This window comes from Paroedura picta, chromosome 16 (assembly GCF_049243985.1).
Source record: "Paroedura picta isolate Pp20150507F chromosome 16, Ppicta_v3.0, whole genome shotgun sequence".
Classification (NCBI taxonomy): domain Eukaryota; kingdom Metazoa; phylum Chordata; class Lepidosauria; order Squamata; family Gekkonidae; genus Paroedura; species Paroedura picta.
This window is the reverse complement of record NC_135384.1, coordinates 14,336,201-14,358,356: the sequence shown is the minus strand read 5'-3', so window position 1 is coordinate 14,358,356 and position 22,156 is coordinate 14,336,201. Positions and strand designations below refer to the sequence as shown.

The following is a 22,156-nucleotide window of genomic DNA, read 5'->3' as shown; positions in this document are numbered from 1 at the left end:
GCCCCCACCTTTATTAAATTTGTATTGTCCAGAGACTTATTGATGATTTCAGAAAAACAAAGGAGTCAGCTGGATTGTTAGATCTTTGAAGTCAACAAATCCTTCTGCCTACATGTCAAGTTCACAGTGTAGCTGGTGTAGGGCCCTGAAGCAGTCCTCAGTGGGGGGGAATTATCTCCAGCCAAAGTGTCAAAACAACTGGTACCTTGCTTGTTTGCATTTCCTGAAGGCACAATCACATAAAAAGACGTTCATTTAAGTTGTACAAAATCAACTCTTTCATCAGAAATGCATCTAGATAGATACAGATGATAGAATATTTCATTTTTATTCTCAAGTCATAAAATGAACAAACCCTCTTTATATGTTTTTTTTCATATATTGATCTGTTTTTCTTGACTGAGAAATGATTTTTTTTTTTAATGGAGAAGAATTCCTTTAACTTTTTCGGGGGGGTCATTTTGATTTTAAGCAGTGAAGCAAAAATCCTTAGAAACATGAAAAAATATGCAACAAAACTGATATGATACAATATGATGGACGGAAAAGTGATATTCTGCAGCCAGAAGGGAAATCTTGTCATTGCGATGCTGCTGCTACTGATGCTGGTGCTGCTGGTGCTGCCCTGTTGTATGGTGTGCGGGACGTCTTCCATTAATTGCTCCATATACGATGACCCCTTTCCGATTCCTCACAACTTTTATCAGCCAGGGGACCTTCTTATTGGTGGGATTGCTTCTCTAGTTGCTTTCTTCAATAACCCTCCATCTTTCCTAGAACACCCGGCACGGATGGTGGTTGATGAACCTGTGTAAGGATTTAGATTTTTTTACTTTGACTTTATTTGATCACTGTGTTCAGTCAGTCAGTAAGTTACCATAGATTGCATTTTCATTCCATCTTATTTGCGTCTGACATACCTCTCTTTATCCCTAATGAGAATCCACAATGGCTTGCATTGCTCTTCACCCTTCCTTTTAACCCATACCTAAATTCCGTGTGACCGACTAGACTGACAATGTATCATTGATCCAACATCACATAGCAAGCTTACAGGATACAGTGAAAATTCAAATTGGGTTCCCTAAGACATTGACAATGTTGGCTATTTCATGGTATCTTTCTGCAGTTTGTTTGGACTCTTCTAGTCATGCAATGTAAAAATAACAAAAGATTTTCTTTACAATGGAAAAAAAACAATGGCATTCCAGTATGGTTCAGTATAGACATTTGTTTACACTGACTCTAACAACTGCAGGTGGCCAGAAGGGTGCCAGGTATGCCGGAAAGGGTGGCAAGGGATGGTGGTGACTTTACTGGAAGCAGGGAGCGTAAAAGCTGAAAATAAATGCAACATGCCTAGGTTACCTGGAAGTGATGTAGGCACTCCAGGGATCTGGGGGGACAACCCTCTGGTATGTGGCAAAAGCCTCTATGGTAGAATTAGCATCTTTCCATAGATTTCTGCTCAATACCCTGAGAAATGCTGCCTACCCATTTCACCAAAGTGCCTAGGTCACTTCGTGTTGTCATAGGCATAGTTAACTTATATACAGATTATTTCCTGTTGCATGGATTAATTATGGAATGCAGTTCTGAAAAGAGGGGAATTGCCACCTATATCAGTGGGCCTGGCAGAAAGAAGTTAGAAAAAACAAAAACATGAATTTTATCCACATTTAAAAAATAATAATTTGTTATTAGGCATGTGCCTACTAAACTAAGCTCCCTCTGCTCTTCCTTGTTGTTATGAATAATTGTCAGTAAATATAGAAGATAATGTCAGATGTCAAGAAGGGAACCTTAACTTGGAAGTTTTCAGGTTCAAATTACAGATTTATATTTTGATTTCTAGTTCCAGGAAGGAAGAATGCAGTAAATGCAGCTTGGTTGCTTTACTTCCTATCTTCTCTGTAGGTCAGTCACAAAAAACTACCAGCACATTTTGGCCTTGGCTTTTGCTATAAAAGAACTGAATGAGAATCCCAGCTTCTTACAAAACACCAGCTTAGGTCTCTACATCCTCAATAGCTACGGCCTTGGAAGAATGACTTTTAAGGCTACTCTCAGTGTACTTTCTGCACAGCAGACGCTGGTCCCTAACTTCAGCTGTGATCACCGGCAAAAATTCGTAGCTGTTATTGGAGGGCATTTGTCTGAAACTTCTGCTCAGATGGCCTCAATCCTGAACATCTTCAAGACTCCTCAGGTAAGCTATAAACATAGAATTAATAATTTCGGCATAGGATTGAGTATGCTGATTTCATTCATGAAAATGTGTTTCCTTTCAGCTGACTTATGGGTCATTTTCCCTTGCAAAGGATGACAAAAAACAATTTCCTTCCATATATCAGATGGTGCCTGATGACACCCATCAGTACAGGGGAGTTGTACAGTTACTTCATCATTTTGAATGGACTTGGATTGGGCTCCTGGCTATGGATGATGACATGGGAAACCAGTTTTTGCGGAGAATAATACCTATCCTTTCTGAGAATAGCATTTGTTTTGCATTCATATACAAAATAACAAAGTTGACTTACGTAAAGGACATGATAGAATTTGTTATAAACCAAGCTGAACACTACCCAATATTAATGGACAAAAAAACCAACATATTTTATGTTTATGGAGAACTTTCAGCCATGGTGACTTTAAGAATCACATTTAATTTTTTCCCTTTCATTTCATTACCCCTTTTGGATAAGGTATGGATAATTACATCACAGTGGGACTTTGAGTCATTTGCTATACAAAGACTTTTTGATACAGACTCCTTTCATGGTGCCATGTCCTTTACAGTCCATTCCAATCAGCCTCTTGGATTCCAAGAATTCCTTCAAACCATAAAACCTTCCTGGAATGAAGGAGATGGTTTCATTCAGAACTTTTGGGAGCAAGCATTCAGCTGTTCATTGTCACGTGAGCAAGAGGATATGAAGAAAATCTGTAGTGGGGAGGAGAAACTGGAGAGCCTTCCTGGCCCTTTGTTTGAAATGCAGATGACTGGCCATAGCTACAATGTCTACAATGCTGTCTATGCAATGGCTAATGCTTTACACAATATCCACACACATGAGTCCAGATGCAGAAAACATTTGGAAGTTGGGTGGATGGATGTTGAAAATATAGAGCCATGGCAGGTACTGGAATTATTCAAACAGGTTGACATATCATATCTGGAAGTTTTCTCTTTCTGCTTCCAGTTTGTGTGTTCAGTTCTCCCAACGTTTTCAGTACTATAACTATTCCTTCGGGTTTCTTCCTCATTCTAGTTACACAAGTTTTTAAGGAAAACCTTGTTCAACAATACAGTTGGAGAAAGCATACAGTTTGATCAAAACGGAGAATTAGTTACAGTTTTTGATGTCACCAACTGGGTTACCTTCTCAAATGGGTCATTTGCTAGGGTGAAAGTCGGACAACTGGATCCTCAGGCCCCTTCAGAGAATGAGCTCACTATAGAAGACGATCAAATTGTGTGGCATAGAAGCTTTAACCAGGTGTCTGATTTTCTCCACTCAATTCCTTCTTTATTTTTAAAATGTGGCATATGAGGACTTTGTGTTTTTAGTAGGTGAATTTTTGTGCACTGGGAATTCTGCCCTGAACACAATTTTGTGGAAGATTAGAAGTTTCTGAAACATTCCATTCAAGTTGCAGCCAAATTCAAGAAACCCCTGTATTGTTTTCAAGGAAAGAATTCAACAAATGTCTTTTGACATTGATAGTCTCTCTCTAGCATCCTTGTACTTCCCTGGTTCTTTCTCATTCAAGTATTCAACAGGACCAACCGTATTTATCTTCTATGATCCTATCAGACTGGAATATCCAAATATACATATACTTGAATTATAATGTCCTTTAGTATACAGCAAAAAACATTCCTCATTAGGTCATATAAATATAACCAGCTAAAGAACTAGATTCAGAGTATGAACATAGGAGAGTCAAAGCACCTTCTCTTGGGACTTTGACAAATGGAGCTTTGACTATTGAAAAATCATCCACCAAAATCATGCTGGTCTCTGGAAATACTACTGGACTCAAATCTAGGTTTTTAAATTTGTTGTTTTTTTACTGGCACTAACCCAGCTACCATGAGAACCTACCCTGGTGAGGTTCATCTTGACCATATCACTGCACTGAGCAATTTCTCAGCAGCAAAGCAATGCATTGGATGGTGTAACTTGCAGATGCTTATACTAGTTCTAAGAAAGATTTTAAAATGTAAATGATATGATATCCATCAGGGCTTCAACAATTTAATCATTAAATTGACCAGATTGAATAATTCACCAGTTTGCTTCGAACACTGGCTAATCCTGTACAATCAAATGCAGCATTTTAATTAGCCATATAGGCGGTGGTTAACCTTTCATTCTATTTTCATTTAAATATTTACAATTCTATGCTGTGATGGAAGTTGAGCATTTTCTTAAATTCCTCCTCTGTGTTGTGCATTTCGGTCACCTCATGGTTGACAACTAATTGGTGACCTTACAAGAAAGCTGCTGCTTAATACAAAGTGCTAATTTGTTTTCTCTGACATCATACTTACTTTCCCAGCAAAACAAAATTTGCCAGGGCACCCATTGTCAAAGGCAATTATTCAGTGCTAATCTCCCTTTCTGTTTATGGACAGGTGCTTCCTATTTCTGTGTGCAATGACCCATGCCAGCCTGGCTTCAGCAAGTCAAAGAAGGAGGGAGAGAAATTTTGCTGCTATGATTGTACTCCCTGTCCAGAAGGGATGGTCTCTGAGAACAAGGGTAAGAGATATTTTGTAAAACATTATTGTAGAACGGACAGAAATAATGGAAGAAGTTATGCTGATCTGAAACAACAGAACAAAAGTTAAGTCTAGTGGCTTCTTTAAGATGAAAGAGCGGCCATGAGTAAACAAAAGCCGCAGTTGGCGTGGGAGGTTGATGGGCCTAAGAGAGATGTGGCTGGGGCATATGTGCAGGGCTCATGTGGCAGGGGCATGAGGTGCAGGGCTTCAGGGTACATACTTAATGTTCCTTGTGACCGAAGGTTGGCCTCTCTGCCGCTGTGAGCCATTCAAAACAGCGTGCCTCCCACATTTCTATAGATATGGTTAAGGTTTCTGCTGGTCATACTTGTCACAGCTGTGGATTGGGGGGCACGAGGTTGAGCTTTGGTCAGGGTCCAATTTGTGTGCTGGGACCCTGAGGTTAGTGACCAGCTAACATTGAGCATGACCTTACCTGGCTGGGAAGGTCAGTGGCTTGGATCCTGGATGTTGGAATGGTTAGATGAAGTGGGCGCCCAACAACCTGAAGTAGGTTAGATGAAGTGGGCACCCAGCAACTAGAAGTGGGTTAGACAAAGTGGCACCCAGCAACCTCCCAGAAGAAGGCATCAAGAGTCAGGGGACTCATCTTCCTGGCTGGAAGAGAGGGGGAACCAGGGCACTACATATGCCCATGTCAGCAGCTGGAAATCTGTGTGGGGATTGCTCTAACCTTGTGCCAGGCCAACCCTATAGTTATGTGGTTAATAAAGCTATGGCCTTTACTTTATGTGCATGCACACTTCTCCAGGTACATTAAAACAGACTTCCACAAGCCTTACATATAGATCGAGAGAGTGGAGGCTTATTTACCAGGATGGGGTGGTTAGAGCCTAATTGTAAAAGGTCTTTAAGTGTTGACTTCCTAGATCCATAAACCTGAAGGGTCATTCTTTTCCTTTCTTCCAAGTACGTTTTAATGATGCTGCTTCTGCAGTTGCAGTGGCTTACAAGGGTTTACCTGGGCTGACTGATAGACAGACACAGCCAGGCTCTAGCTTATCTTTAGCTTATGCAGACAATTAACATCTAGTCACTAGAAGTTAATCTAGTCATTCCTTTTTTCTTTAGAATTTTTGAAGAAAATCTTTAGATGATAAATATTAGTTTCTGAATCAATGAAGCTACAACATTATAAACTTCTACAAACAGACTTTTCAGATTATCCCTCTATATTTTCATATGGCAGGTTCTAGATCCCTTTTCAAAATGTAGATCTCATGACTACTGGAAAGGAGTGAGAGAGTCCTTTCCTATCTTATTGTCCAACAGGCTACTTACCTGGTCACTCACCAAAACCGTTACCTAAACCATTATCCCAAACAATTGATATGTATGCAGTGAGGGGGATTTGAAGGGGGCGAAAGAAGGGAGGGACATAAATTTCTACCTTATGTATATCATTGTCTCTTAGATGCCACTCATAACCTTGAAATACTGATTTCTTTTTATCCCTTCAGATATGGATTCCTGTGTCAAATGTTCAGATAATCGATTTCCCAGCGAAAGCCATCAAGAATGCCTTCTCAAGGTCCCAAGCTACCTTTCATACAAAGAGACTTTAGGAATCGTCTTTGTCTTCTTTGCTGTATCTTTCTCTTTGGTCACATTATTAGTCCTTGGGACCTTCATAAAATACAAGGACACTCCCATTGTTAAAGCCAACAACCGAAGCCTCACATATATTCTCCTCCTCTCCCTCCTGCTTTGTTTCCTCAGTTCCTTGATGTTCATTGGAAAGCCAGGGAAGGTGACCTGCCTTCTGCGCCAAACTGCTTTCAGCCTCATCTTCTGTGTGGCTCTTTGTAGTGTCTTAGCCAAAACTATCACTGTAGTCCTGGCTTTCATGGCCACCAAACCAGGGTCCCACATGAGGCGATGGGTGGGTAAAAAACTGGCCCATTCCATTGTCCTTTCAGGCTCCTTAATTCAAGCAGTGTTTTGTACTGTTTGGATTTGTATTTTCCCTCCCTTCCCACAAATGAACATGCATGCACAACCAAAGGAAATTATCCTGGAATGTAATGAGGGCTCTGCTATGATGTTTTACTCTGTCCTTGGTTATCTGGGCTTTCTGGCCAGTGTCAGCTTCACAGTGGCCTTTCTTGCCAGGAAGCTACCTGGTTGTTTTAATGAAGCAAAGTTCATCACTTTCAGTATGTTGCTCTTTTGCAGTGTTTGGTTTTCCTTTGTACCAAGTTACTTGGGCTCTAAAGGAAAATTCATGGTGGCTGTGGAGATCTTCTCCATCTTGTCATCTGGTGCTGGATTATTGGGTTGCATCTTCTTTCCAAAATGCTACATCATTTTGTTGAGGCCAGAAATTAACATTAGGGAACAGATTAGGATCATGTGAGGATACCAGCCATAGTTTTCTTGATACCCAAATATGTGCTGAATGTAAGTAACTGTGAAGAATATTTCTTCCTTACTGCCTGATGTCACCAATCAAAAAGGGGAAAGTTCAGGAGGTCCTGGGATCTCTATATTTTGAGGCTATCACAGAAATGATCGTGGATGGAGATAGGACAACAGCAGGGGCAGAAGATATACTTTGCCGAACATCTCCCACCCTTGGATTTTATGAGGTTGGGTGTCATATTGCTATTCTTGTTCCCCTTCTAATCTCTGTTGTGTAACTAGAGACATTGGGATGAATGCTAGGGTTGATCAACTCAACTTCAACACACATGTTGTATAATAACACGTTATTCATCAGAAATCTTCTGCTTGGGATAAGGTAAAAGAAATGTAGTCTCCTGGGCTTCTTTTGGAGATTATGTTTTATGGCTTCAGAAAATAGTTGTTAACCAAAGTGGATAGGTTGCTAACTTCAATGATGCCAACCACTGTGTGATGAGAAGTTAGGAGGCCCTTCCTTGAGATTATCCATCTCTCCCCATCTACAGTGGTATTCCTGGAGGGACTGAAAGAAGTGATGGTTTGACCTCTGCTGAAGAAACCATTTCTGGATTTGCAGTTCTTGGAAAGTAGTTGAAAGTAGTTGAAAGAATTATCAAAGACAAGCTATAAGCATACCTAAAACAGTTTTCAGTCCTTGATGCTTTCCAGTCTAACTTGTGATCTGGCCATTGAGTTGAGAGAGCTCTGGTTGCCCTGATGGATGACCTTCCCTGCCAGCTGGACAATTGTGGGTCAACACTGCTCATATTCCTAGACTTCATGGCAGCATTCAACATGGTAGAACATGAGTTTCTTGCTCATTGGTTTGGATCATGTAGACCTCCAAGATAGAGGTCCTCGGTTGGGTAGGTAAGGGCCAGGAGAGGAAGAATGGTTGCCCTGCCTAGACAATGTGCAATACATGGTTGTACTATCTGCCAGGAATCTGGGCATTGAATTGATGCCTCTGTGCAGGGGCATGACAGCCTTCTTTTCAATGGAGTTTTAAGTCTCTAAAGTAGTGCAACTAGAATTCTGCCATCTCTGCCAAGCAATGCTACTAGGATCCTCACTGGCCCTGGAACATTTGGATACAATGATCCATGCAATGGACACCTCCAGGTTAGATTGCTCTATGTGGGCCTGCCAATGTTCCAGAAATTGCAAGTATTCCAGTGGCATAGGTCCTGACTAGCATGTCTTAATTTGTCCATATCTGGCCTGACCTCAGGCCACTGTTGACTTTTGACTTTGATCGGATGATGTGAGTTGATATTTTGTGTTGCACATTTGGGCTTTTCTCCTCTCTTTTACCAGGCTGTAATTCACCATGTTTTCCACATTGCGGTTTGAAGTAGGCAGCCTCCCATAATGCTTTACTCCCTTCCGTGTTCCAAAAATAATTTATTTTTGCATTTCATTTTAATTATTTATTTTGTGTGCGGGCACCATTTTTTAAATAATGCCCCTTCATTCCATGCTCCCTGTTCTTATGGGCCAGGGAGCACCAGTGTTTTAGAATTTGCAGAGCAGACGGATCACCAAGGGGCATAGGGAATTATATATGCTTGGCCCAGGCATCAAATGGCCTTAAAGATCAAAACAAGAACCTTGAACTTGATCTGGAATTGAACTGACAACCAATGTATCTGCCTCAGCACAGGTAGGATATGGGTTCTCCAAGGTGTTCTGGTGAAAACCCTAGCTGCTGCATTTAGTACCAGCTGGAGTTTCTAAATTAGGGACAAGGGAAGGCCTACATAGATCGAGTTACAAAAATCTAGTCTGGAGATGACTGTCACATAGTTCACCATGGCTAAGAGTTCAAGGACCAGATAGGGTGCTAATGGCTTCGAGTAGCATAGATGATAAAATGCTAGTGAGGCTACTCTAATGACCTGATTCTCTACTGTAAGGGAGTCATCAAGAGTCATGGCCAGATTTGAGATCTCCAACTGCATCCAGGCTGGGCAAACATGCTTCCTGTTCTGGTCCGTTCCTACCCCACCACAGGATTTACATCTTGGAGTTTCAGCTGGCTTTCGTTGAGCCAGAGTATCACTGCTTCCAAATAACTGGCAAATATTTCTGTGGGAGAGTCTGAACAACCGGAAATTGACCCCACCGGACTCTGTTTCAAAAAGTGAAAAACAGATTTCTGGGGATTCCTTAGTTGTGGGGCAAGTGAGGGGACAATTTGGTCTGCACCTGAAAAGGTGAATTTCAGTGTGGAAAGGACAAAAAGACTCCAAAACTAAACACTTTAAAAATAAAAATTTGAACATCCCTAATGCGTAAACAGTCTGTGACAGAAAGGGGAAAGCTTGCCTTTCCTGCTCATTTCCAGTACCTTCAAAAAGAAGGAAGTGGAAGCTAAAAGAGAAGGAAAAGCAGTTGAACGGCTGTCCAACTTGGGGACAAGCTCCTGAAAATATCATTTTTCCCCTACTAATGGACAAAATATTATCAATAAATGTCAATGGTTCCAAAAGGACACAGGTGGAGAAATACAGAGGAATCAGGTGGCCTGTTAGAACATTGGAGACAACAGATCTTCTTGCTCAGAACTCTAGTTTGCAGGGTAGCAGGTGTGAAGTCCAGAGGCAGTCCTCATTGGGATGAAATTATCTCCAACCAAATAGTTAAAATGACTGCTTTCTTCTTCGTTTGCAATGGATTTCCTCCAGGCACTAACCAGGCAAATAATAAGAACTTTATTTAATTTGCACAAAAAGATGACTTTTTCATCAGCACTGCCTTTAGAAATAGACAGGGCTAAGATCATCGACTTAATTCCCCTTTCCAGATTTAATTTAAAGTTGCTATCATATATTGTGTGTTTTTTTAAAGAAATTACTTCTCTGTATATTATTGTACTTAATTCCTTCTGTTCAACCAATTGTTTTTGGTTTTTTAAAAAGAAAATCTGAAGAAAATTGCACATATAAAAAATCTGTCGAGATGCTGCTGCTGCTGGTGGTGGTGCTGGCTCTGCCTTGTTGTATAGTGTGCCAGATGTCGTCCATTAATTGCTCCATATATGATGACCCCTTTCCGATTCCTCACAACTTTTATCAGCCTGGGGACCTTCTTATTGGTGGGATCACCACTCAAGTTGCTTACTTCAATAACCCTCCACCTTTCATAGAACATCCAACACGTATGGTGTTTGATGAACCTGGGTAAGGATTCTGCTTTCGTTTCTTTGACTTAACGCTCAGTTCAGTCAGTTATTAAGTAACCATAGATTGACTTTTCATTCCATTTTCTTTGCTTTTAGTATACCCCCCTTTCTCCCCAGTGGGAACCCAAAGTGGCTTGCATTGCCTATCTCTCTTCTTTTTTTATCCTTACCACAACTCTGAGAATATATAAGGGTCCCAAAGGTACATACAGAAATTGCATGGAAAATTGAGAATTCAAACTGGGTTGTCCCCCCAAAATGTATAAAACATTAAACACTGCACCATTTCATTTTGTCTCTTCTATCATTCTAGTCATGAAATGCTAAGTAACAATATATTTTCTTTTCATTGGGTGAAATTGCGTTCCAAGAATGCTCAGGATTGCTAATTTTTATGGGGAGGGGGATATTTTGCCATGTTGTATTTGCCATGTTGTCAGTTTCAGTGTGATTTTGTGTCCATTTTAATGGGGTTTTTAATGGAATTTTATTAGGCATTTGTAACCCACCACAAGCTGGCTTTGTGAGTGCTGGGTAATAAATTAAATAATTATTATAACAACAACAATAATGAAATAACTCTCAAACTGCATGAAACAAAGGTCTTCATTTCTCCTTCTCCTCATCCCATTTAGTGGTGCCTTATTCTTCAGGAAGGGCCAATTCACGTGGTATCATTCTGTCATTTACTTAAACTCTTCTTAACTTCTCTCCTCCATGTCTCTTGACTTGCCTGCACTCTTGCCAATTGTGCATGGCAGTTAAGTCAGGCTGGTGCTCACATGGCAGTGGGACAAATTCCCACGGATGCATGATATTGCCACTGGGCTGGCCCCCTCCCAGCCCTGGCCTGGTTTAGGACTTCTGATGCCCTGTGTTAAGAGAACACTGATTTTCCCATTTTTTTTTCATACTGTATTTGGGCTATATAGCCTTATGATCTCTCACACCTTTGCCAACCACTTTGGTGACTGACATATAGAATCATAGAATCATAGAATCATAGAGTTGGAAGGGGCCATACAGGCCATCTAGTCCAATCCCCTGCTCAATGCAGGATCAGCCCTAAGCATCCTAAAGCATCCAAGAAAAGTGTATCCAACCTTTGCTTAAAGACTGCTAGTGAGGGGGAGCTCACCACCGCCTTAGGCATTCCTATTCCTATACTCAACATCCTCTGTGGGAATATAAAACCTTTTACTCTCACTGTTGCTAAGTACATTTGAATAATAAAAAATAGAAAAATCTGTGCTAATACCACTTCCTCTGCGGAATAAATATGAATAATCTTAAGGATTGGTTTGGAGTCATCATAGATTTTAGTTTGTTTCTCTTTCAAATTTGGAGATCTAATTTTCTTTTTATCCATTTCAATGCCGAGTTGCTTGTTCCTTTCAATGTTGAGGTAATCTTTCTTATATTGTCTGAACTCCAATGGGCTGTGTACAATCTTCTTATAAATTACTGAATGATGTCTAAATGGTGGCTGGCATCTAAAAAAAACTAAAGAAGTAAAAGGTCATATGAAAAGGGATAGTGACCAAAACAGATTAGTGATGCCATGTGACATCAAACCAATATAAAAAATGGCATCCTCAGCGAAGGCAGAGGAGAAAGAAGCAAACAAAAACTCCTGAGACTTCTCTGTATAAAATGTGTGTTTACATAAGCCAAGCAGTTGCTAAAGGCAAGAAGCTGATTCATAAACTGAACGTTTGGCTGGGAGAAAGAACCGTGTACATGCTTTCTGAAAGATATCTCTTTTTGCAGGTCAGTCACAAAAAACTACCAGCACATTTTGGCCTTGGCTTTTGCTATAAAAGAGCTGAATGAGAATCCCAACTTCTTACCAAACATCAGTCTTGGTCTCTACATTCTCAACAGCTATGGCCTTGGAAGGATGACTTTTAAGGCCACGCTCAGCTTACTTTCTGCGCAGCAGAAACTGATCCCTAACTTCAGCTGTGATAACCGGCAGAAAGTCATAGCTGTCATAGGAGGGCTTTTGTCAGAAATCTCTGCTCATACAGCCTCCATTCTGAACATCTACAAGACTCCTCAGGTAAGCTATAAACATGGAGGGTACAATTCTTACATATCATTCAATATTCTGATTTCATTTATATGAAAAAATGACAATGTGTTTATCCCCCCCAGCTCACTCATGGGTTATTTTCTCTTGCAAAGAGTGACAGAAAACTATTTTCTTCCACATATCAGATGGTGCCTGATGAAACCTATCAGTACAGGGGAGTTGTACAGTTACTTCATCATTTTAGATGGACATGGATTGGGCTCCTGGCTATGGATGATGACAATGGAAACCAGTTTTTGCAGAGAATAGTGCCTATTCTCTCTGACAACAGCATTTGTTTTGCCTTCATACATAAATTACCAAAGTCGACTTACATAAAAGAGATGGCGGATTTGATCGCAAAAGAGATGGAATTGTTCCCAGTTGTTATGGACAGAAAAACCAATGTATTTTATGTGTATGGAGAACCTCCAGTCATGGTGGCATTAAGATATATGCTTTATTTAGCTCCTCTTCTTTTATTGTCTCCTCTGGGTAAAGTGTGGATAGTTACATCACACTGGGACTTTGAGTCATTTGCTATTCACAGGGTTTTAGATACAGACACCCTCCATGGTGCTCTTTCTTTTACAGTCCATTCCAATCAGCCTCCTGGATTCCAAGAATTTCTTCAGAGCATAAGACCTTCCTGGGTTGGAGGAGATGGTTTCATTCAGCTCTTTTGGGAGCAAGTATTCAGCTGTTCATTGACACATGAGCAAGATGATATGAAGAAAACCTGCAGTGGGGAAGAAAAACTAGAGAGTCTTCCTGGTCCTCTGTTTGAAATGCAGATGACTGGCTACAGTTATAATGTCTACAATGCTGTCTATGCTGTGGCCCATGCTTTGCACAACATCCACACTCTTGGTTCTAAATATAGAAAATTGGAAGAAGATAGGAGGCCGGATGTTCAGAATATAAAGCCATGGCAGGTACATAAATGTTTCTACATGGCCATCATGTCATCCACAAATAGATAGAACTCTTATCTTTATTCTTCCACTTTGCATATTAATTTTTGCCACCAACATAAATAAATGCATATGCCTTTTGAAAGCTCTTTCTGTTTTCTTTTGTGTTTGGGTTTGTGAACTCTGAAATGTTCTTAACATGGCTGCAAATGTTCTAACATCATAAGTCTTCTTTCTATATTCTTTTCTTTTTCTATCTAGTTACACAATGGTTTAAGGAGAATCTTGTTCAACAATAGTGTCGGAGAAACCATACAATTCAATCAAGACAGAGAGTTAGTTTCAGTTTACGATGTTACCAATTGGGTTACTGTCTCAAACACCTCATTTGCTCGGTTAATAGTGGGACGACTCGATCCTCAAGCCTCTACAGGCAAAGAGCTTACTCTGTCAGATGATAAAATTGTGTGGCATAGAAGCTTTAACCAGGTGAGACCACTGTTTGAATTCAGTTCCTTTTTGTTTGAGCTAGTCAATTCCTTCAGTTGGAACTGATGAATGGGAAAAAGTTGAAATCAAGCTTGTTTTCTTCATGAGCCATATCCTACTATGTTCTGCAAGGTTATGATATTTATTTTCCTTTGAATTCATCTTGATAAATTCCTGTAGTACACAAAGATCAACATTTAGCCCGAGAGAATATCCTGATGGAGTTCATCTTGACCATATCACTGCACCAAGCAGTTTCTCAAGTATTTTCTTAACTTGGAGATGATTCTACCAATTCTTAGAAGAAATTTACTGAGAATGATACGATTTCTAAGAGGGCTTCAAGCTCTCAGTCATTGAACTAACCAAATTGCAAAAAAAAATCAGTTTACTTTGACACCTATCTGATCCTCTGAAACCAAATGCACTATTTAAAGGACCAAAATCTGGAGGAAATCTCCCCCTCCATTTTCCTTGCTTATTTTTATTCAAATATTTACATTTCTAATCATAATGGGAGTAAAACATGTTGATAATTTCCATCTATGTATTGCATATCTTAATCTTAATTAAACATATTTCTGTCACTTTATGATTGACGAATGATTAGTGACATCCCAGGAAACCTCCTGCTTAATACAAAGTGCTAATTTGTTTTCTATGACATCATAATTACTCCCCCCCCCAAAAGAAAAATTATGTCAGGCTACCCATTGTCAAAAAACAATTATTCAGTGCTACCCTCCCTTTCTGTTTATGGTCAGGTGCTTCCTATTTCTGTCTGCAATGACCCTTGCCAGCCTGGCTACAGCAAGACAAAGAAGGAAGGAGAGAAATTTTGCTGCTATGATTGTTCTCCCTGTCCAGAAGGGATGGTCTCTGAGAACAAGGGTAAGAGACATGTTGTAAAACATTCTTTTAAAACCAACAAGAATAACTGGAGAGGAGGAAATGCAACTTTCCTTGACATAGAATTAATCCTACACATCTGCCATTCTAGGATAACAGACAGGTGTGACCTCAAATATAGGCTATAGAGCTTTGACCACTTCTTTCTACTTGGATATATATCATAGTCTTAAAGCCACCACCCTACATAACAAATAGTTAAAAATTTAGATTCATTTGGATGGCCATGTTAGTCTGAAGCAATAAAACAAAGTATGAGTCTAGTGACACCTTTAAGACTAACTAAATTTGATTCTGGTTGAGTTAGTTGCCAAGAAGGTCTAGTTAGAGTCAAGAGGCATAAGTAACTGAGCAACTATAGCCAAGATTGAATGAAAGGAATTCATAAGATCTATGAATTTTTAGCCTGGAGAGGAGACGACTGAGAGGGAATCTGATAACCATCTCAGAGTATTTAAAAGGCAGCCATGTAGAGGATGGAGCAGAGTTCTTCTTTCTTGCCCAGGAGGGATGGGCAAGAGAGAAACAATGGGATGAAATTAATTCAAAAGAAATTCTGCCTAAACATCTAGAAAAAGTTCATGACAAGTAGAACGGCTTGATTTGCAGGATGGCACTGATGCCAAATAAGACACACCTCTCAGGAATGGTGTTAATATGTCCACAGCTTTTTATTACATCCAAGCCATAACAGAGGGTCAGCCCAATTTGGGACTCCTGAGAGGACACCCACACCCCACAGCCATCTGGCTGCACACAACTTGGAGCCCAGAGACACCCTGGGACCACATTTTCCCAGCCAGGAAGGCCAGTCCCTTACCTCTGGTGCTCTCTATGTGGGAAGCAACCTTACCAGGATGCCCATCTTATTTGGTTCCCTCAGTCGCTTGGCTTCGAGCCCCTGGCCACCCAGCAGGATCAGCCACATTCTTACCAACACCTCAGGGAGTTTAGTATACATACTGGCTCCCTGCCCAACAGGCTCCTTCTTGTTCTCCCTAATCCATATCTGTGACATTTTTTTTTAAACAGTGAATTAACCCCCAACAATAAACACCAACAAATGAACCAGGTAATTGGGAGGCGGGAAGATGTCCTGACAGCAATCTGGGTGGAGTGGCCAGGCTGGCTGCACATGGTGCCTTAAAAGGTGTCTTTCAGCCCTGCCCCACTGACACGCCTTGTGTGCCACCAAGGGTTCTACATCTTTGTAGAACCCTTGGTGGGTTCTACATCTTTGGAAATTTTTAAACAGAGGCTGGATAGCCATCTGATGGAGAGGCTGATTCTGTGAAGATTCAAGAGGGTGGCAGATTACAGTGGATGAGTGATAGGGTTGTGAGTGTCCTGAATAGCACAGGGGGTTGGACTAGATGACCCAGGAGGACCCTTCCAACTCTATTATTCTATGATTCTATGTTTCTATGATTCTGAATACCAGTGAATTAATATACCCAAAAATAAAATTTGTTGGTTTCAAACATGCCATTGACCTCAAACATTATTCAGTTGAAAAGTTAAGAATACCTGATTAGTGGTGCTTAAGCCCATGCTCTTGTAACATGGAAAGGAAAAGTTGGCATGTCGTTCAGATTCTTAAATCTGTAGGGTAGTGTTCTCCTAAAAAGGGGGGGGGGGCAAATGAGAACAAAGTGCAATTTAATAAAGATAAGTGTAAAGTTCTACATCTGGGTCAGAAAAATGAAATGCATGCCTACTGGATGGGGGATACGCTTCTAGGTAACACTGTGTGAATGAGACCTTGGGGTACTTGTGGATTGTAAACTAAACATGAGCAGGCAGTGTGATGCAGTGGTAAAAAAAGTGAATGCCATTTTGGGCTGTATCAACAGGGGCATCACATCAAAATCACAAGATGTCATAGTCCCATTGTATACGGCACTGGTCAGACCACACTTGGAGTACTGTGTGCAGTTCTGGAGGCCTCACTTCAAGAAGGATGTGGATAAAATTGAAAGGTTACAGAGGAGAGTGACGAGGATGATCTGGGGCCAAGGGACCAAGCCCTATGAAGATAGGTTGAGGGACTTGGGAATGTTCAGCCTGGAGAAAAGGAGGTTAAGACGGGACATGATAGCCCTCTTTAAGTATTTGAAAGGTTGTCACTTAGAGGAGGGCAGGATGCTATTTCCGTTGGGTGCAGAGGAAAGGACGCGCAGTAATGGGTTTCAACTACAACAATATAGGCTACATATCAGGAAAAAATGTTTCACAATTAGAGTAGTTCAGCAGTGGAATAGGCTGTCTAAGGAGGTAGTGAGCTCCCCCTCACTGGCAGTCTTCAAACAAAGGTTGGATACACACTTTTCTTGATGCTTTAGGATGCTTTGGGCTGATCCTGCTTGAGCAGAGGGTTGGAGTAGATGGCCTGTGTGGCCCCTTCTAACTCTATGATTTTGTGATTCTGTGATTCCTTTCTTCCCATCTCCTTCCCAACGTCCTTCTGTCGTTCCCATATGACTTTTAATGGTACTGGTGATATAGTTGCAGAAGCTCACATGGGTTGATCTGGACTGTCTTACAGATAGATAAAACCAGTTACTCTTTCAGTAGAACAAGAAACTGCCTCTTTCCATTCTTCCCAGTGTCCTATCTCCACGTTCCTTTCCCTGTGTATATGCTAAAAAGAATCAGATTCACTAATATGACATTTGATGAAATGTTGTTTTACGATAGTAAAGAGAGTAATGGAGAAAGATAGACACTTACAGACGATGCATTGTCTTTTTAATCAGCTGACTGAGTGACTCACCACCAAGGCTGTTCGACATATAATACATACATGAGTAGCAAGCAGAAGAAGGTGGAATCTTTTTCTAGTTTATAATGACAATGATCTTTTAGTCACTGAAATTATTCCCTTTTAAAAAAGATTTTGATGTCTGGGGAAAATAACCAGGTGATTACTATCCCTTTCGAAATCAATGCATCCACAACATTATAAACTTCTCCTACAAACAGACTTTTGAGATCATTTATCTCTTAATCCCGTAACTGGCCTGTCACAAAACTTTCACCATCAGCTAGACTGAGATGGATAAATCCTGCTTGTGCTATTAGACCTCACAACAGTATTTGACTCAGTGGAACATGAGCTTCTAGCTCACTGCCTTGCTGATGTCGGGATACATGGGACGGCCCTCCAGTGGCTGATCTCCTTTCTCTGCGGTCACAGAGGGTAGCAATAGGAGGGAGGCAATCAAGCTACCAGCAACATACATGTGGAATCCCAAAAGGAGTGGTCCCCTTTCCAATTTTATTTAACATCTTTATGCACCCTCTTACTCAGTTGGTGCTGAGGTTCAGGCTAGGATGCTATCAATATGCATAAGCCATTCAGCTCTTCCTCCTGCTAGATGTGTACCCTGATTCTACCCCAAAAGCCTTAGCCAGATATCTGGAAACAGTGACAAGGTGGCTCAAGCAGAGTCATCTGAAGCTCAACCCTTCAAAGACGGAGGTGCTATGGCTGGGGATAAATCATCCATTTGAGGAAGTGTGTTTGCCCATCCTGGAATGAGTGTAGCTATCAGTGGCCCACTCCACTGGGAGGAGTGCAGCTATCAGTGGCCCACTCCAGTAGCCCACTACAGTCACAACTGGATTTCTACCACCTATACAAAGTCAAACTACTAGTGCTCTATTTGGCCCTAGAAAACCTAGCCACAGTGATCCATGTGATGGTCATCTCTAGACTGGACTTTTGTGAATCGCTCTATGGAGGCCTACCCTTAACCTTGATCTGGAAACTACAGCTGGTGCAGAATGCAGTTGCTAGGGCCCTCACAAGAACACCATGGAGGTCCCACATTCGGCCCGCTTTCCAACAACTGCACTGATTACCAATTGAATTCCAGATCAGACTTAAAGTCTTGGTTATCACCTTCAAAGTCATATGTGGTCTGGGCCCAGTGTACTTGAGGAGATTCCTCACTATCTTTACCCCTCAAAGAGCTCTACGCTCTGCCACTGTGGTCCCTGGCCCTAAAGAAGCATGTCTGAACTCAATCAGGGCCACAGCTTTCTCTATCCTTGTCCCCACCTAGAAGAATTAATCCCCCAAAGAAATCAGGGATCTTCCTGAGCTATTGTAGTTCTGCACAGCATGTAAAATGAAGATCTTCTGCCAGGCATTTGGGTGAGATCAACCAAACTAAAAACATATGCAGGGCTCCCCAGAAACCCCTTCCCATGAATGAAACCTGAATTGATCAACCTATGGGACCATAGTTAACAGGTTGAGGTTGTTATAGTTAATGTTGGAATCATTACAGAAGAAGTTACAGAATTGTTATTGAAACTACTATTATTGCTGTACTTATTTGAGTTCTTGAATTATACTGTATTATTCCTATGGTATCTGTAAGCTGCCCTGAGCTAGAAGGGAGGGCGGATTATAATAAAAATAAATGAAATTATTAGCTATACCATTACCTCAATACATTGATGGGTACGTAAGCGGGTGGAGAAGGACAAAGAAGGGCTCAGCATTAATTTCCAGCTTATGCATATTATTGTCTCTTAGATACTAATCACAGCCTTGAAATACTGAAAAGGATCTTTTGAACCCTCCAGATATGGATGTCTGTGTCAAATGTCCAGATGATCACTACCCCAGTGAAAGACATCATCAATGCATTTTGAAGACCACAATTTACCTTTCGTACAAAGAAACTTTAGGGCTAATTTTTGTGATGTTGGCTCTGTCTTTTTCACTAGTCACAGCTTTGGTGCTTGGAACCTTCATGAAATATAAGAATACTCCCATTGTGAAAGCCAACAACCGAAGCCTTACATATATTCTCCTCCTCTCCCTCCAACTTTGTTTCCTCAGCTCCTTGCTGTTCATTGGAAAGCCAAGGAAGGTGACCTGCCTTCTGCGTCAAATTACTTTCAGCCTCAGCTTCTGTGTGGCTCTTTCCAGTGTCTTGGCCAAAACTTTCACTGTGGTCTTGGCCTTCATGGCCACCAAACCAGGGTCCCACATGAAGAAATGGGTGGGTAAAAAACTGGCCCATACCATAGTCCTCTCTGGCTCCTTAATTCAAGCAGTTATTTGTACTCTTTGGGTCTGCATATCCCCTCCGTTCCCTCAAATTAATATGCATTCCCAACCCAGGGAAATCATTCTGGAATGTAATGAGGGTTCTACTGTCATGTTTTATTGCGTCCTTGGCTATCTGGGCTTTCTGGCCCTTGTCAGCTTTACAGTGGCTTTTCTTGCCAGGAAGTTACCTGGCAGTTTTAATGAAGCTAAGTTCATCACATTTAGTATGCTGGTATTTTGCAGTGTTTGGTTTTCCTTTGTTCCAAGTTATTTGAGCTCTAACGGAAAATTCATGGTGGCTGTGGAGATCTTCTCAATCTTATCATCTGGTGCTGGCTTACTGGGTTGCATCTTTTCTCCAAAATGCTACATCATTTTACTGAGGCCAGAGCTGAACAGTCGAGAGCAGATGATTAGGAAAAATTGAAAATCTCTCTTCTTTCTTGGAAGCAGATTTTGGCTGAAGGCCAGTGTCTGTGTGTAAGGAAACAAGAATCTCTGTGTAATTTTTTCCCTACCTCCTAGTGCCATCAGTATGAATCCTGGTTCTGTAGTTTTGTAGCAGATCAGTTTTTTTTTTTTTAATAACGAAATCCTATTTCAGTAATCATACTTTTAATACACAGAAAGTTTTCATGCAGATGAAGTTGCAAAGGGCTTTTTAAGTAACATTTTCCCTTCACACTGTTTAGTAGTTTTTGTGAGTACCAATGTGAAGGTGTGGCTTGTCTGTTTGTTCATTAAGTTATAATTATTTTAATTTAATTAAAGTGTACTATACATCCAGAGGTAAAGAGCCTCTTGTCTGAAAGCTCTGACCATGAGGCTGGGAGTTCAATCCCAGTAGCTGGCTCAAGGTTGACTCAGCCTTCCATCCTTCCGAGGTCGGTAAAATGAGTTCCCAGCTTGCTGGCACGTAAACGGTAATGACTGGGGAAGGCACTGGCAAACCACCCCATATTGAGTCTGCCATGAAAATGCTAGAGTGCGTCACCCCAAGGGTCAGACATGACTCGGTGCTTGCACAGGGGATACCTTTAGCTTTTTATACATCCAGAGATTAAACTCAGAAACAAAATGTAAAATCAATAGTACCAAATATACATAAATGAAATTCAGAAATAGAATATAAAAATAAGGACCTTTGTCAGTGCAAGCATCCCCAGTCCCTCCTTCAAAGGGTGATGTCAGAATCCTGGGTATTCTGCCATGTGGATCTAATTGATTTCTGTAATAGATGATCAAAGCTGTATGGTTTGCCTGACAGTGGATGCATCACAGTGTTGGTTCCCTTCACACCTCAAGGCTGCATTCCCTAGTTAATGCTGCTTCCCACACTAAGGCTGTACTCCCTTCAGCTTAGCTGCCCTCCTGTGTCTGATACCTTGATTAGAGGGAATGTTTAGTCCTCTTTGAAACGCAATGCATCACCTTCCCATGGGAGGGAGGAGGAAGGTAGATATTCTGGCATTTTATATATGTGAACCCCTGCCTTTGTATGTAGTTCTGCTACGTGTATGTTACATGCTTTCCACTTGGGAATAAAGACACTTTCCAAAACCATATATCCTGATTGGCAAAGCATATTCACTCCTTTAAGACCAACAAAGATTTATTCAAGGTGTGAGCTTTTGAACATGCCAAACAAACTGCCCTCGAGGCAGATTTGAATTGTTCAGTAATTTTTATTTGGCTCCTCAAAAGAACTCTCAGCAAAAGCCTACTATGGACCGTTTATGCACTGGAGGTTTCATGCTGGGCTCCAGGCTGGAGTTTTAGTCGTGGCAGGTTGCTCCACCTCTTCCTGCACCCACATGGGGGAGCATTTGGCCTGGTGCACCTCATCCACTCCCTATCTGTGCTCCTGATGAGGGGGTGGGGCAGTGAAGTTCCCAGTGCATAAACGGTCATGGAGAGCATAGTAGACCTACCAACCTTATAGCTGACTGACAACATAAAGCAGAAGATGGCTCACCAAGAGGAAATAATGCTTTTACACCTTATTTAAATTGGAAGTGGCACAAAAAAGTACTGCAACCCTCAGGGCTGGGAAATAACAATCTAACTGTGGAAACAGTTCTTTGCTGCATATCTAGTACCACAAATTCTCTCAACTTCCAATATTCTCCCCTTCACAGTAGGGTCTAATGCTATGTAGATATAACAGTCCATTGTGGAAGAGGAAGGATGGACTGCTTTGGCAATCTGGCAAGCTGCCTAAAACGAATATGCATTTTGTGTAATACTAGTGTAATCTATTTGAGTGAAATGCATTAGCCAGATCCAAGACACTGTAGTA

General features: G+C 41.1%; 2 protein-coding genes across 2 annotated transcripts; both read left to right on the top strand.

Annotated features, from left to right (window-relative positions):
• The first annotated feature begins 1,212 nt into the window (after positions 1–1,212).
• LOC143825413 (vomeronasal type-2 receptor 26-like) lies at positions 1,213–7,172 on the top strand. Its single transcript, XM_077313443.1, has 6 exons — positions 1,213–1,277; positions 1,918–2,209; positions 2,355–2,648; positions 3,276–3,503; positions 4,646–4,772; positions 6,277–7,172. The coding sequence occupies exons 1-6, from the start codon at positions 1,213–1,215 to the stop codon at positions 7,170–7,172; spliced, it is 1,902 nt and encodes a 633-aa protein (XP_077169558.1).
• An 82-nt stretch (positions 7,173–7,254) lies between these two features.
• Positions 7,255–20,284, top strand: LOC143825412 (vomeronasal type-2 receptor 26-like). Its single transcript, XM_077313442.1, has 7 exons — positions 7,255–7,404; positions 10,298–10,401; positions 12,174–12,465; positions 12,561–13,412; positions 13,653–13,880; positions 14,645–14,771; positions 19,386–20,284. Exons 1-7 carry the CDS (start codon positions 7,255–7,257, stop codon positions 20,282–20,284), a joined length of 2,652 nt encoding a protein of 883 aa, XP_077169557.1.
• Positions 20,285–22,156: the final 1,872 nt, after the last annotated feature.